The 17483-nt window shown below is 47.0% G+C and overlaps 1 protein-coding gene across 1 annotated transcript in view; it reads right to left on the bottom strand.

The window, feature by feature from the left end:
• Nucleotides 1-17483, bottom strand: part of LOC117889456 (carboxyl-terminal PDZ ligand of neuronal nitric oxide synthase protein-like) — a 61328-nt gene that overhangs the window by 39119 nt on the left and 4726 nt on the right. Inside the window, exon 2 of the mRNA XM_034793673.1 lies at nucleotides 14209-14280. Within this exon, the coding sequence (XP_034649564.1) occupies nucleotides 14209-14280 (72 nt within the window). The remainder of the gene's footprint in view (nucleotides 1-14208; nucleotides 14281-17483) is intronic.

Here is a 17483-nt window from a genome sequence, read left to right as displayed (position 1 = left end):
ATTAAATGTCCCCAAAGGGTGGACAGAAGGTTGTATTTTATCGTGGATTCCTGATGTCGTATACAAAAGCAGTCTATTTCCTTCCCCTCCCCCATCATGATTTATGAGCTGGGAATAGTTTGTTCTCTTTGGCAGCTATATAAGACTGGGTGTACTCTGCAAATGCAAGTTTAATTAAAAGCCTGTTCCCTTTGCCTTATGACAATATGATGGTATCTTAACTACCTCTCAAAAGCAGTAGTTGCATAAGCTGCTCTAGGTTTAGTCTGAGATATGGTCCAGGCAGTTCCAAATGGTTTCAGAGATACCTTCCAGGTTTCTAAAACTTTTTCTGCATTCAGCTTAGAAATGAAAATGTCACCATAAAACTAGTTAGGAAGCTTGTATCTGAAATACACTCCAGTCAATCCATGTGCATAATGGGCTACCAGCTTAACAACAAGGAAGTCTTCAGCAGGAGTGTAATAGAACATGTTGGACCCTTTAAGAGCAGCTGCCACTAGTCCTATGGGAATTCTGGGAGATGTAGTCCCAAGAAGGACCCTGGGTATAGTAGGCTGCTTCAAGGCATGCTGGGTAAGAGTGGGTAACGCTATATAAAGTGGCCTGTGGCTCAGTCAAAAAAGACTGGCAGGGAGCTGGAGTTGCTGAGAGAGCATAGGAGAGGGGTGTTCTCTCTAGACAGTGGGAGGAGTAGCTAGGAGGGGATGTAAAGGAGGACAAACTGTACAAGTCCCACAGGGGCAAGATATAACAGTGGAGTGAAGGAAGAGGCCTGGGGACCACAGTAATGGTGAGGGTCTGAAGCCTGGTGTTAGCACCTGTCTTTGTTTAGAGGCCCCAGGCTGGACCAATGGAGGGAGGAAGTCACACCATCAGCTCAGTCTGCCTCCCCTAGAGAGACCCCGGTGGGAAAAGGACTATCAAGCTGTTAGTTGTGGAAGGGTGAAGAAGCTGACTCTGACCTGAGCCCTGCATCGAGGGGGAAAGCTAAGCACGCAAAGGGTTGAAGGATTATTGCACACTCCTGCCTCAGGGGGCTGCAGAATGGATTTTGGTTGTTTGGGACTCTTGCTTGTTCTGGAAGGGGAGGACTCTCTAGTCTGGCTGGAGAGCCATGTTATTCCATCACAAGGGAACACCCTAGACAACGCTGTGGCAAGAGGGAGATCAGCTACAGCTCGCGACTGAGGCAGCAAGCTCCTTGCAGAAAGGTAAGCGCCTGCGACAGCGGGGTTTCTCTCGAATATAGCGTATGGAAGCCCACGGGAGCTGGGGCGGTTACTTCTGTTCCCTGACAAACAAAACATGTCTGTGGCACAACAGATATTCAGAAAAGTACCTGTCTCTATAGAGCAGGACGCTGGAAAAAGATAGTAGCCTACACGTTCAACGTGGGTATTCAACTCACTCTAGCACCTAATGCATCCTGGCAAGGGAGGGCCACAGAATAAAGTAGGAAGAGCTGCTGCTGTGGCTCTAGTGAAATGAGACACAGGCCCAGGGAAACAACAAGGCAGCCTGTAGGTTATTAAGTGTGGACGTGGGTGTGGGCATGTACATCTCCAGGCACCAATGCTACAATCTCTCATGCAGACTTGTCTAGGTGAAGGCTTAGCAGAACTTGATTTTATTTTTTTAATAATTTTGATAGATAAATGTCTATTTATTCTTAAGCAATTTTTGAGAGTATCCATTTTAAATTTTCACAGTTGCAGGCTCTGAGTAATACAGAGAATTCTTGCCCAGGTGTGTGTCTGGTGGGTTTCGCCCACATGCTCAGGGGCTAACTGACTGCCATAGTTGGGACTGGGAAGGAATTTTCTTCTAGGTCAGATAAACAGAGACCTTGGGGGGGGGGTTTCCACCTTCCTCTGCAGCATGGGGCCGCAGTCGCTTGCTGGTTTGAACTAGAGTAATTGATGGATTTTCTGTAACTTGAAGTCTTTAAATCTGGATTCAAGGACTTCAGTAACTCGGCCAGAAGTTATGGGCCTACTACAGGATTGGGTGGGCAGGGTTCTGTGGCCTGCCATGTGCAGGAGGTCAGACTAGATGATCATAATGGTCCCTTCTGGTCTTAACATCTAGGAGTCTGTGAGAAATTCTGGGGGGGTCAGACAATTATTTTACAAAAGTAGAGGCTGAGTCTCACAGTTAAAGCTTACAAACTGTTAACACACAAATTGTCAATATCACATGTCAAAATATACAAAGTAAATATCCTTAAATCAACAGATCAAACCTGTTCTTACTGTTCCTTCACTACTCCTGTAACAAGCCTAATTCAAAAGTCTAAATCACTGGATTTTTGCCTCTATGTTCTCAGGCAGCATTTCTTACTTTGCCTAGACATACAGAATGTGCCTGTAAATGTCAGTTATTATTGATGGAAATTATTTCACTGGACACACACAGACAAGTGACGTTTATCAACATTTACCAATAAAAATCTAATCCTTCCAAGCCTATCTGTATGGTAACTAGAATCTGCTGCCCCATTGGGGTACCATCCCTCTGGGCATGGAGAGCTAGCTAGGATTCCCTTCAGGGCCTGTTGATAATCTTAATGGACTCCAGGGTTTCATGCAGGATACCCCCATCCACACAGGCTTTGAAAATGCAAAGGCCATTCTGCCAGGATTCCAGCAACTCTACTGCCAGCAATCATGGTGCCATGTGGGAGCCCCAGGAGCTGTAGCTGCAACGACTAAAGGAAAACTAAATCTGGACTGAGGGATCTAAGCTAAATATAGCTGCAATTAACATTTAATAGCCTAAAAAAAAACAGTCACTGTATTGGTCAGGTCCCTTAAAAGTGTAACAGATTAGCCTAATCATATGTGACAGAACCCTTTAAACTGCATTAAATCCTGTCACTCTGCATCTGATAGGACCTTGCATGTCCCTGTGAGGTGTTACTGATTCTTTACACCATTTGAGGCTGCGGAGATCTTCAGCATGCTAGCCTGAGTGACTCACAAGGCCAGCAGATGGGTACCAGGGTCAGACCTACTGGACAGGGAACTGGGTGACGGTTCTTTTAGCTGCAATAGAGAAGCATACGCTGCAGAGAAACACCCTGCATCAAGTCAGCCTGCTCTGTGCTGTTGGGCTCTGATTCCAGGATGTCACTTCTGCTCCCCCCGCCTGTTAGTCTGGGTGACTAATTGTCCTTTTCTAGTGCTACAGCTTTGCTTCATCTAGTGGGATATTGATTTTGATAGTGCTCATCAATATATCCATGAGACAGAGCAGATGGCAAACAACACACCAGGCCGAGGTGCGCTGTCCACGGGGGCTGGGGACAAAGGGACAAAAGGCATCAGGGAAGGCGTGTCAGTACAGCTGGAGGAGAGATTAGATGGGAGATGGAGGATAAAACCTCCTATAAGAAGTGAAGGGAGACAGGAGGAGAAAAGGAGTCCAATTGATGTCAGAATCCCCCGTCCAAATGACATATGTAGTTAACCTAACTAACAGCATAGTGCCAGTTACCCATGTCCTCCTGTCCTCCTAATGTTTGTTCCCATCCCTCATTACAGAGTCTTCTTGTCTTAGGATCTGGGATCCGAGGCCTTTGTTTTCAGAAGTGACCATTTATTATGGGAACCCCAACTTGAGACATCTTAAAAGGCCTGATCTCTAAAGGGTGGGAATTCAGCACTTTGGGTTCCCACGAGTGTCTCAAGCTGGACACCCCAAAATGGAAGTACCCCAAAACTGCTAGTCCCCTCTGAAGATTCAGGGCAGTGCCTAAAGTGCCATGCACATTTCTTCCTACCTCTTTTGTACAGCACCCTACAGTAAGACAAATGCAAGGTAATGTTAGATCGGTTCTAGTCTTTCAATCTGAATATTTTATTAGGGGGTCTGGCTTAAAAGTAGAACAAAATGAAACAGCCTTTCCAGATTTTGGGGGTGGGGGAAGAAGACTCTGCAGTACTTTGCCACAGCAACATGGTCTCTGTCGCGCACTCTCCTGGGAGAAGGGAGACTCTTCAATTTCTCTAAGAGCTCTTGGTTCCCAAAAGACCCCCTCCCTTCCCCGCATGTCTGCAGCTACTACCCTATGATGGATACAGAGCTAGGGACCAAAAAGTCAGCATAACTCTTCTAAAAGCTGACCAGCAGCCTTAACAGGAGTCTTATGTTCTGGGCATGATGTGAGGGCTTGGTTCTTAGAACTGTGCATTTTTGCTCTCACTCAGGGAAACTCGTGGTTTCCTGTTCTAATCTGGGAAACCACAGTGGTCTCCCCTGACCTCGCCACACAAGGCACAGGTCTAAGGCAGCGGTTTCCACACATAGGCAGCTGGGGCTTTTGCGTTAGTTTATAGTGGAGCAGTGTAGAAAAACTGAACACACAGGTCAGTGAGGTGGTGATCAGTGTCTGGTCCCTCCTGAAGCACTTGCCTCACCTCCCATTACAGACCTGCTTTCCCTGCCTGCACATCTTGCCGCTGTAAATTTGAATGCGGCTCGAGAACTACAGCAGCCAAGGTGCCCATCTGCTCCAGTACTGTCCCTTTTTCCACGTTCAAGGAGGTGCCGCAGAAACAGAGTCTGACACCAGTAATTATCAATGGACTCATTCTCAGGGCCCTGTCTCCTCCTCGGTCTGTACAGCACCCAACGTGATGGGACCCCAGGTCTTGGTTGGGCCTTCATGCGCTGCCAGTACAAACACACCAGTCTGGGTTAGCCTCCCTGCAGAAGACAAGCAGTGGTTCTCAGCATGGCCTGCCAAGCACATACTGACGGCCCGAGAGAGATGGATGTCACATGATGCTAATGCTGCTTTCCAGCCCTATGAGGTATTAGTTAAGACTTTTTTTTTTTTTTTTTTTTTTAATATAGGTATATCTCCATATCTCATAGAACTGGAAGGGACCTTGAAAGGTCATCGAGTCCAGTCCCCAGCCTTCACTAGCAGGACCAATTTTTTGCCCCAGATCCCTAAATGGCCCCCTTAAGGATTGAGCTCACAACCCTGGGTTTAGCGGGCCAATGCTCAAACCACTGAGCTATCCCTCCCCCCACATAAGAACGGCCATACTGGGTCAAACCAAAGGTCCATCCAGTCCCGTATCCTGTCTACCGACAGTGGCCAATGCCAGGTGCCCCAGAGGGAGTGAACCTAACAGGTAATGATCAAGTGATCTCTCTCCTGCCATCCATCTCCACCCTCTGACAAACCGAGGCTAGGGACACCATTCCTTACCCATCCTGGCTAATAGCCATTAATGGACTTAACCTCCATGAATTTATCCAGTTCTCTTTTAAACCTTGTTATAGTCCTAGCCTTCACAACCTCCTCAGGCAAGGAGTTCCACAGGTTGATTGTGTGCTGTGTGAAGAAATACTTCCTTTTGTTTGTTTTAAACCTGCTGCCCATTAATTTAATTTGGTGGCCCCTAGTTCTTATATTATGGAAACAAGTAAATAACTTTACCTTATTCATTTTCTCCACTCATGATCTTATATACCTCTATCATATCCCCCCTTAGTCTCCTCTTTTCCAAGCTGAAAAGTCCTAGCCTCTTTAATCTCCCCTCATATTGGACCCATTCCAAACCCCTTATTTTAGTTGCCCTTCTCTGAACCTTTTCTAATTCCAGTACATCTTTTTTGAGATGAGGAGACCACATCTGTATGCAGTATTCAAGATGTGGGCGTATCATGGATTTATATAAGGGCAATAAGATATTCGCCATCTTATTCTCGATCCCTTTTTTAATGATTCCTAACATTCTGTTTGCTTTTTTGACTGCCGCTGCACACTGCATGGATGTCTTCAGAGAACTATCCACGATGACTCCAAGATCTCTTTCCTGATTAGTTGTAGCTAAATTAGCCCCCATCATATTGTATGTATAGTTGGGGTTATTTTTTCCAATGTGCATTACTTTACATTTATCCACATGAAATTTCATTTGCCATTTTGTTGCCCAATCACTTAGTTTTGTGAGATCTTTTTGAAGTTCTTCAGTCTGCTTTGGTCTTAACTATCTTGAGCAGTTTAGTATCATCTGCAAACTTTTCCACCTCACTGTTTACCCCTTTCTCCAGATCATTTATGAATAGGATTGGTCCTAGGACTAACCCTTGGGGAACATCAATAGTTACCCCTCTCCATTCTGAGAATTTACCATTTATTCCTACCCTTTGTTCCCTGTCTTTTAACCAGTTCTCAATCCATGAAAGGATCTTCCCTCATCCTATGACAATTTAGATGTCCAGAAAGCCTTTGACAAGGTCCCCTCACCACAGGCTCTTATGTAAATTAAGTACACGAGATCCACTGGATCCCCCTTATCCACATGTTCGTTGATCTCTTCAAAGAACTCTAATAGATTAGTAAGACATGATTTCCCTTTACAGAAACCATGTTAACTTTTGCCCAACAATTTAAGTTCTTCTATGTGTCTGACAATTTTATTCTTTACTATTGTTTCAACTAATTTGCCCGGTACTGACATTTAGACTTACCGGTCTGTAATTGCCAGGATTACCTCTAGAGCCCTTTTTAAATATTTGCATTACATTAGCTATCTTCCAGTCATTGGGTTCAGAAGCTGATTTAAAGGACAGGTTACAAACCATAGTTAGTGGTTCCGCAATTTCACATTTGATTTCTTTCAGAACTCTTGGGTGAATGCCATCTGGTCCCGGTGACTTGTTACTGTTAAGTTTATCAGTTAATTCCAAAACCTCCTCTAGTGACACTTCAACCTGTGACAGTTCCTCAGATTTGTCACCTACAAAGGACAGCTCTGGTTTGGGAATCTCCCTAACATCCTCAGCTGTGAAGACTGAAGCAAAGAATTCATTGAGTTTCTCCGCAATGCCTTTATCGTCTTTAAGTGCGCCTTTTGTATCTTGATCATCCAGGGTTGTTTAGCAACCCACTGGTTGTTTAGCAGGCTTCCTGCCGCTGATATACTTAAAAAAAACATTTTGTTATTACCTTTTGAGTTTTTGGCTAGCTGTTCTTCAAACTCCTTTTTGGCTTTTCTTATTACATGTTTACACTTAATTTGGCAGTGTTTATGCTCCTTTCTATTTACCTCACTAGATTTGACTTCCTTTTGATGCCTTTTATCTTTCTCTGCTTCTTTTACATGGGTAAGCCACGGTGGCTCTTTTTTAGTTTTTACTGTGTTTTTTTTTTTTTATTTGGGGTATACATTTAAGTTGGGCCTCTATTATGCTGTCTTTGAAAAGTGTCCATGCAGCTTGCAGGGATTTCACTCTAGTCACTGTACCTTTTAATTCCTGTCCTGTGTCAGCAATGGCTGGAGTTGCCGCAGGGGTATTGCCAGCTTGTAAATGGGAAGGGAGGTGTCAACAAAGATTGACAGCATGGCCCGTTCTAACAATCTGAGAACTGCTGAAATAACTCTCACTAATGCAGTGTGCCTGTCCCCTTCTGCCTCTGAGGCATTACCTGAGGATTTTGGCTTCTCTTCATAGAACTTGCTAGGTCATCTAATCCAGTCCCCTGTTCTGAGGCAGCTTTAAGTATTATCTAGACTAGTGTTTCTCAACCTTTTTTGACACCAGGGACCAGCTTGCTGCCTTCCTAAACTGGATCAGGGAGATGGCAGGGACCAGCGCTGGTCCATGGGGCAGTCATTGAGAAATGCTGATAAAGACCATCCCTGACAGGTGTTTGTCTAACCTGTCCTTAAACACCTCCAATGACAGATTCCATAACCTCCCTAGGGAATTTGTTCCAGAGTTTAACTACCCTGATAGAAAGTTTTTCCTAACGTCCGACCTAAATCTTCCTTGCTGCAATTTAAGCCCATTTCTTCTTGTCCTGACCTCGGTGGTTAAGGGGAACAATTCGTCACCCTCCTCTTTTCGGGGAGGGAAAAGGGAAACACCCAAAAGCAGCTTTTGGCAACACAACAACAGCGCCTGTCATGCAGCTGCATAGTCTTGTACAGGTGCAAGTGCCCTGAATGCTCCACACAAGAGAAGTTTCACACACTTCAAGTGTGAACTCCGGCCACCACAGAACCAGCTGTGTCACTACAATGAGGAAGCTGAACAGGCTGCAAAGACCAATCAAGGAATCCCAGGTTTGGTTTGAGCTACAGGGCTGCAAGCTGTAAACAATGCAGAGCTGGCAGGGAAATCCAACCTAGCTCCAAGCAAAACAACTCAGGAAGGAGTCTCTTGGAGCCATGAAATGAGATTTTTGGAAGCATCTGTGCAACAGCAAAACAAACACTCCCCTCCCCATAGATGTTCTATTTGCCAAGCTAAAATTAAACTAAGAAGCTTTGAGACTATCCATGATAATTTTACTGGAGTTTTACTGAAATTCTGAGACAGAGTATTACTAAAAAACCCCACCACACCGCTCTGAACTGGTTCTGTCCAGCTCAGAGTCCTGCCACTCAGTGGGGCTATTTGCAGGCTTGCCCAGTCAATCCATGAGAGCTGGTTTAGACTAAGTAAGGGCAGGTTAATACTTCTGGCATTAAAATGCAAGAATTATTCCTGCCTGGTTTCAAGACACTTGCTAAAAACATGGAAACAGAGCTAGTATTAGCAAACTGGCAGTGATAAACCAGATTGGGATTTCTTGTGTTGTAATTCCAAGCAAAAAACAAAACAAAACCCCAAACCAACCTCAGGAATCTATTCAGTGTATCTGGGGATTTGTAAGTGTGTGCCTGTATCTTTGCAGTTTCAGTTGTTAAAGACTTAACCGCCTATCCTGAGAAGCCTAGAGTTATCAGAAGGAAACAGGAGCAGGAATATGCCAGTTTGGAGGTTTCACTTTTTGTTTGGACATTAATAATGCACGATGGAAGCAGTGTCAGTAAATTGCTGCCTTTACAAATAAGAGGCTTTGTTAAACCTCCAATACTGGTGTTACGGCTTCTTTCTAGATGTTGAGACAAACTTGCTTAGAACTACAAAAGCCACAGGGGTCTACGTATCAAGTTTGAAATCTCTAGACTACCTGGCACATAAATTCAGAGCAGATAACTGGAGAGCCACACAGCTGAATGGGAGTTGTTGGAGGTCTGCTCTGTAAGTATGTGGCAGATCCTATGATGCTACTCATAAGAGGAGTTTGCACTTGTGTTCCTAGGCCACTCTTCATCCCAAAAAAGTGGCCGCATTTTAGTAATTCTGTATCAGTCTAAAGTACTTTGGCATCTCAAAAAATGTAGATGACTTGATGTGTCTATACATATTTGGTAGTGTTCAGAAACTCCAGGATCTACTGGAGGCAGGAGAAAAGGAGAGGGGTTATGCCAGGAGTGAGCAAACTACAGGCCGCTGGCCACATCTGGCCCTCGAGCTCCTGCTGGGGAGCGGGGTCAGGGGCCGCTCCACACGTGTGCGTGCCACAGCTCTGCGCAGCTCCCGGAAGCAGCAGCATATCCCCCCTCCAGCTCCTACATTTAGGGGCAGCCAGGGGGCTCCGCGCACCACCCCCACAGCTCCCACTGGCCAAGAACTGCAGCCAATGGGAGCTGCAGGGGCAGCGCCTGCGGATGGGGCAGCATGTACAGCCGCCTGGCTGTTCCTCCGTGTAGGAGCCAGAGGGGGGACATGCCACTGCTTCCAGGAGCTGCTTGAGGTAAGCGCTGCCTGGAGCCTGTACCCGAGCCCCTCTCGCACCCCAAACTCCTGCCCCAGTCCTGATCCCCCTCCCACTCTCCAAACCCCTCAGTCCCAGCCTGGATCACCCTCCTATACCCTAAATCCCTCATCCCCAACCCCACCCCAGAGCCTGCACCCCCAGCCAGAGCCCTCACCCCCTCCTGCACCCCAACCCCAATTTCATGAACATTCATGGCCCGCCTACAATTTCCATGCCCAGATGTGGCCCTCGGGCCACAAAGTTTGCCCACGCCTGGGTTATGCTCTTTGCACTTCTAGGCTCCAGAGTGCTGCCATTGGCTAAGTCTATGCCCCACCCCCAAGCCAGAGAGAGCAAGCCAGTGACGCATCAGCTGTCAATTATGATGCTCTTTGAATCTTAAATCCCACTGCCCTAAGAAGGGACCAATAGCTGTTCCTAGGCCTACAGGCAGCCTGCAGAGGGAGAGACCGCTCCGCATTGGAAGGAGATGCCGCTTTGCCCATTCATACCATCCACACGCGCACACTCCCATGGGTGGGAAGACTCAGTTTTGCACATCGTAGGCCCCATGATCTTTGAGCTAGCATTCCTAGAGTTCAAATACCCCTTCCCCAGCCATAGTTTCCCCACAACTACCTTCTTACAAACAGCAGGCCCAGGTCTGCCCTCAGACCTGCACTCTACTCCCAAGGACTTCAGGGAGAGCCTCACCTTTGCACAAGGGCAGAACCTTGCCCATTAGTTTCTTCCTAGAAGGCATAAGGGAGCAGGGATGACAGATACACCCGCCCCCAAGAGATTTTCTGCATCACTTGGATTTATTCTGGCTCATGAGAATGAATTTTCCTTTGACTCACACAGAAAGAAAATGTTGCAATCACACCCTGGCTTTCTGGAACTCCAAGACCATCATGTCACCTGCAGTTCTCATGCAGATCAATCAACTCCAACGCTCTCCGAATACATTACAGCCTCTGCATGTGGCAAGGGCTTGAAAGAGAGCAAGAGAGAAAATGTTGCAGGCTCTTAGGCGATGTCTACACTATGGGCCTTACAGCGGCATAGCAGTACCGCTGCAGCTGTAAGATCTCCCGTGTAACTGCTCTGTGCCGGTGGGAGAGAGCTCTCCTGCCTGCATAATTAAACCATGTCCACACTGGTGCTTTTGTTGCTGAAACTTATGTCAGGGTTTGGGGTCTTTTCCCCACCTCCCTGACCAAACAAAAAAGTTTTGCTGACGAAAGGGCTAGTGTAGACAAAGCCTTAGCCCTGGAGTGCCTCAGGCAATGCAGCAAAAGTTATGCAGCTATTGGGTGACACTAGTTCCCCAGCTATTGGGTGACACAGGTTCGATGCAGCGTCACCACTAGAAGCACTCCCTCCTGGACGGAATGGCTAAAGCTGCACTAAGAACTAGATTCTGACCAAGCAGCGGTTGGAACTAGATATGCCTGTCAGTGCATCATACTTCTGGTCCTACTTATTATTCAGATACTAAACGAATTTCATCACCTTCTTTGTGAGTGTAGGAGGGGGCAGGGGATTAGCTTGAACCCAGAGGATCATATAATAACATGGCAACTGCATGCCGCTAATAATCCAGGGGGAGGATTAGGAAATTTTAGATGTATGACTAGCGCTGCATAATGAAAAACTAAGCAGAGAAAATGGCAGTTCCCCCTAGGCTCTTACCTACTGTATTTGCCTGCGGTTCCTCTAACTGAGGAAACATGAGCTGCAACGAGGTTTTTTCAGTTTGTCTTGCAAATGGAATCTAGTTCCAGGAGTACAAACAAAAGGAATGCCAAGAACTCGGTGATAGGATCCGTTCAGTGAGAAATATGGATTTAATTTTTACCACTTAAAGTTGTATAAAAAGCCTCTGCCTCAAAAGAACAGCTTGTGGTTTTAGCAGACCAATGTTAGATTCATGAATGAGCATCTCAGATAGCCATAAATCCTGGGCAGTTGCTAACTGACTTATTGCGCACAACAACAATATTGTGTGTATCCTAAACTCGGCAGACAGACTGGTCTGCTGAGCTGGAAAAGCACACCAACGGATTAGTGTCACTGGGTCTCTCTCGCATATTTCATTTGCGGCTTTAGCAGCAAGTCTGCAGCAGCCATATGCAGAATGTGGCATGGTATAATGAGGCGGGAAGGAGTGGAGACTTTCTGAGCAGTTAGATGCATGAATTGCTGTCTCCCTCATTCTACGTCTCCATGCAACTCTAGGTGGGATGACGCCATTGAGTTTAGCGTGCGATAAGTAGCCTGTGTTGTTGGTTTTTTCCCCCCCCATAGCAAGCTAGCATTTCGCCCCTGGCTGGAGAGCCAGGATTGGCCATAGACATGGAGCAGGGATTCAGTTTCAAACCCCATATACAATTTTTTCCAGAAATGAGTGACTGGACTAACCAGCTCTGCCAGAGCCTGGAAAAATAAAAAAGAGGGGTGGGGCTGGCTGACTCGGGATTGGGACACTGAGCTTCTCATACGGATGACTGGTGCCAACTCAGGGTGGCAGCAGCCTACATGAGTTTGTGGCCTCTGGTCAGAGCCACTGGGTGGGCAAGCACCCACATCCCAGCTAGCTCGCTCTGTGGCCAATCTTGGTGGAAGTGCCCTCACTCCTAGAGGTGGCCCCTTCAGGTCACAGGGGAGGCATACTGGGTGGCATGAGGAGGCTTGCATTGTATACCCAGTCTTATGGCTAGACAATGCTAATCTCCGGTCTCGTCACTCCAGAGCCTCTCACGAGCACTAGTTTTGTATGTACCTATTTTTCCTTAATGGTCTTTGATGTCCCAGATGACCTGTCTGCATAGATTGCAACCTGCCAAGGACAGGGTAGGACGTCTTAGAGTTTCCCAGCGTTGCTCCCAGCAGCGGAGCCGTGCTGGTGGCAGCACTGACAGGATGCTGGCATTCCAGGAGACCGCAGTTTAAAGAGTAATAGTCACAAATGGCCTGTCGCTGTACCATGGTTCCTTCCACCAGGACAGCTGCACTGGCAGGAGAGCTAAAGAATTCGGGTGTAGACCAGGCCTCTGTATGCAAGTTAGCACGAAATAGCCACTACCTTTCTTCAGCATTCCTATTCTGCTGTCTGAGTATCCTTCTCAAACACCCTGTTCTTTATCCTCCGTTGAGAGATCAGTGCCAGTCAACTTTTCAGTAGAGAGCATCCTCTGCTCCACGCAGCTCGGTCATGTCTGACTAAGGTCCTGCTGTACAGCGTACACACGAGGGAAAAGGGAAGCCCTGCCTTCAAACAATGGGCTGAGGTTAAAACCCCCATACAGAATAGCTGCTTTAAACGACAGTGCAGTAAAGCTGTAACTCAGTCACCAGATTAATCAGTTGCATCCACGAGAGCAGAGGGGCATTGTTACGTGCTGCCCAACAGCCAAGCGTGTTGCTGCACTGCCTGAATTCCTGGATAGATATTAAGCCATTCATCATGCTGATAGCAGGTACTCAATCAGCAGCTGTCCAGTTGCTGGGAACAGGAATTAAACACCTTTCTTTTATTTTTTAAGAATAGCCACTGAAGGATCAGAAATGAACCTCTTTTGCAGTGCAATTTTAAATCAGATAGGCCAAAAATATGATGCAGCCCAAGATATACTACTATTCACTGCAGCATCCGAACTGCCCCACTGGCCCCCATCCGTTGCCTCTTTGCTATTAACTTCCACTTTTAAGATAAATAATCTGGCAATTTAGATTGCCACTGCACTGTGTCCTTTATGAGCAGGAGCTATGTTAATAGTCTCTGGGCAGGCAGGAGGCAGGGAATCTCATTTCTGCACTTGGCTGGAGAGGAATAAATCAACTCTCCAGCTGGTTACAGGCAAAGCTTTTTTTTTTTTTTTTTAAAGCCATTTTAAATTACATTAGATTTTTAAACACCAAAAGAAAACCAGGATAATCCCTTCTGAAGGCTTCAAATGCACAATTCCAAACCTACTTCAGCTGAAGTTTGAGACATTTATGAACAGTCTCTGGATTAATTAAAAAACACCCCAGTATTTCAGATGGGTATGAATATAACAAACATGGAGACGGTCAGAGCAGTCATCAGTGCTACTTCTTGGATGGAGGCTTTGAGAAAATAAACCTGCACTTGAGAAACTTCAAAACTGGTTTGAGACAGATATTCTAATAACTTTGTTGGTTAATTCTAATGCCCATTCATAAGCCCTTCTGATGAATAAGAGGGTAGAGGAAGAAAAGTGGAATCTTGCCAAGTCTTTGTTAAAATAAGAATTTGCAAAAGGGAAAATGTGGGTTGTGTGAGGACCAGAGAGGAAAACAAAAACCTCATGTAACTCAATGGAGGCGGAGTGGGTTTCCTCTCTGCTTTGGAGAGGAGAGTTGGGGAGGACAGGGTGCTGGATCTAGTCCTTGTATGTCTCAGGAGTGTGGCTACAAAACTATACAAGGAAAGCAGTCAAATTGCTCAAATTCCAGCTGTTAGAAGCAGAGGGGTCTGGGGAAGAGCAGCACAGAGCAACCACACCTGCATACTTCCATTCAAGGTAACCTGCTATGAGCAGTGTACCAGGGCTCCCAGTCAGACTCACCCGAATCCGTCTCATGGCTGCTACGATCTCCACACGGCTGTTGGGTCTCGGCACATCCAGACTACCGATGTACTGAAAGACAGAACAGTGGTGAGATGGTCTTTAAAAACTTGCAGTGAAGGAGTCATAACGTCTTCAAAATGAACAGCATCTTTGACTGATAATTAACCCATGAGTGGCTGGGCAGTCAGACACTTCTAACTCATGTCAACCATTTCTGTCAGCACCTAGAAGGAGGATCCCTGGCAGGTATCAATGAATCCTTAATGTCAGGTTTAAGCCCTTGAGCTCTTCCAGTTCTAGAAATGCCCGTAGATACAGTAGACATTAAATTTGCATCATCCCACTAAAAGCTAGCCCCTTTCCTGGAAGCACGATCCAGTTTGCTGGACTCCATTAGAGCACCTAATACTTTGCACTAGAGCAAGGAGATTACTGCTGGCAACCACAACCAGAGGGACAGCTCTAGCCAAGTCACTACACACACCGCATCTCACCCAATTTTGGTCCCTATCTTCTTTCCCCTCACCAAGAAAAGCTTCTTGAAAACCTCAGAATGCCAGGCATCCCCAAGGATTGGGGCTAGTGCATGGCTCTGTGGCAACTGGCTTTGATGAGGAGCAGTGTGTCTCTATCCCTGGTCGACACCCTCCGTTGTCTCCGCTGCGCCTCTCTGGACATCAGTTGCCTTTTTGCTTGCTTGGCCTAGGAGAATTCTCTAGCTGATCCTGGAAAACGTGCCAGAATTGGTATTCTGGGCTGGCCCAGCCTGTCAATAACTAGGAGCTAATGGGAGCTGCAGCCCTACGTTTCCACCGGAAACAGCAAGTTGCCCAGCATCCTGTAACAGGACATGCAAAACTTACCTTTGCAGCGTTCGCACCTCCGTCTGCTGAACAAGGGCTCCTGAAGCTCAAGGCAGATGGCAAGTTCCAGGTCCAGCATGGAAACCTGCCCTCAACCAATTAACAAACGCAGCCTTCTGTATCCTGGCTACCTGTAGTCATGCCCATGGGTTTGGATGGCATCGGGACCATATACGTTGATCATACGCTTGCTTTGGACAAAAGGTAGCTTGACAGCCTACCTGATAGAGCAGGAGCCACCCTCCCACCGCAGTGTCCCCTGTGGTGACAGCACTGCTACCTTATGCTCAGTCCCAACCTGCCCACACTTGTGTGCCAACCCAGCCAAGTGAAGTTATCTGAACAGTGACAGGAAGAAACTGCTCTGCTGGGAGGACTCAGCTGCAGGACGGGGGTACTCAGGCTGGCACACAGGGTGGGACGAATATGCAGAAGAGCAGAGTGGGGGAAATCCCAAACATCCCCCAGACAGAGCAGTTTGCGTGTGGTGCAAAGGGTAGTGAACGCTCCACGGGGCCTCTGGCTCATCTGCAGCCGAGCTGACTGGAAGGGGGGAGCGAAGGGAGAATAGCCCGAGTCAGCCAGTAAACAGAAGCAGAACCGAGTGGGTGATCAGCATCCTGTCAGCGCCAGGGAGCGCGGGTTGCTGTCCTCCCACCATATGCTGTGGAAGTCTGACAGCTGGAGCGAGGGAGTCAGATTCCAAAAGCCAGTCCAATGCGTCTGCATTAGCATTCTCTCATGGGTGGAACATGCAGCCCCTCTCCCCTCGTACACAGTCATGGCAGGCAGTCTGCCCCCCCCCCACCCACACACACACACATTCATCAGGGGCGCTGGTGCTAAGAAGCTCAGCCTCCATGTAGAAGAGGGTTTGGCTTGTGAGTCTAGAGGAAGTTTTGTGGCCAGCAAGTCAGGGAAGCCCGCATGGAAGCTTGGCAGGCAGCTCCTGCTCTTCTTAAAGAAGCCCATGGCTCCCGCTGGGCGTGCTGACATCTTTACGGGGTTTTGAGATCACTGATGCAAGACCCAACGGCTTGTAGGGTTTTACTTTGCAAGCTTGCATTCAATGAAGAGCTCTCCACACAGACTGGCCATCTTAGCTCAGTATTTACTGCTCTTTCAGCTGCCTAGAAATAAGCACTGCAAGCATCTTGAAAGGCCATCTCGTTTCCCTACACCCTCTGTAAACAGCTCCACATGCCATTTTGTAACTACTTACAGCAACCCCTCGGTGAGCCACAAGAGAGATCCAGGTCCCAGAGCATGAGTACTTGGGGTCTGTGGGGAGGGATGGGACTAGCTTTTCCTCCCCCCTTCTATAGTGGCAAAGGTACATTAACATCCCAGAATGGGATCTGTTTGGTTTGTCCCATTCACAAAGGGCCATGGTCTATAGGGAGTCACATGAAAAAGTTCAATGTAATGCAATAGGCTGGCACTTTGAGATCTTGCTATCAGTAGGCAATGGGGAGAGAGCCCCTGGCTAAGAACACTTCTAGTGGCTTTGCTCTCAGACCCTCCATTGGGGTCCCACTTCTGCAAGCTGATCCTGCAAGGAATCTCCATCCTTAGAGGTTTTTAAAGCCCGGCTTGACAAAGCCCTGGCTGGGATGATTTCGTTGGGGTTAGGGATTGGACTAGATGACCTCCTGAGGTCTCTTCCAACCCTAATCTTCCATGATTCTATGTTTGCCTTTGAAGATCCCCATCGAGTTCACCGGGGGCTCCACCCAAGTGAAAGGCTGCTCACCTGGAGCTTGCAGTGTCAGGTTCTTACATGGCCAAGTGTGCACATTGGGAGTTCATCCCTGAAGATCTGAAATTAAACTCACTAATATAATGCAATGTGGCCTGGTACTTATCACCTGGGAAGAATTAGAGATGAGAAACACTACCAATAAACAAATGTCTTGCGCAAAGCAAGCTAGATAATTAATAAGCTGGTCATTTTAAGAGGCACAGCCAGCCTGATACCTGCGGTGAGAGACTTAATTGGAAGAGACAGACCCTCTAGTAGGACTAAACAAGCATGTTCCTAAGGTAATACAAACGTCATCTGTGAGGGTGGAAGAGGAGCCAGCCCATTACAACTTGAAGAGGAGAGTTGGGCGAGTAGCTGGATACATATGGCGCGATCTACTCTCTCAATAGCCTGGCAGTCCTAAAGCTGGCGGACTGCAGGTGGCTATCCTACCCATTAGAAGTGCAAATTCATTTCATAGGAACTTTTTAAGAGTTCCTTAATGTAACAGCTTTTCGCCTGTCAAGGTGGTATCCAGTGTAGCAGCTGTTATGTTTTAAGCATTCAAAAGACTGTATCTCCCTGTCCAGCAAAGCTAGATTTTTATACAAGCAATTGAGAATTTAAACAGATCTCTCTCCCACATCCTCTTTAAATCTACAGCT

Source organism: Trachemys scripta, chromosome 17 (assembly GCF_013100865.1).
Source record: "Trachemys scripta elegans isolate TJP31775 chromosome 17, CAS_Tse_1.0, whole genome shotgun sequence".
Taxonomy (NCBI): domain Eukaryota; kingdom Metazoa; phylum Chordata; order Testudines; family Emydidae; genus Trachemys; species Trachemys scripta.
Note: the sequence above shows the minus strand (reverse complement) of the source record. Positions and strands in the feature narration are given on the sequence as shown.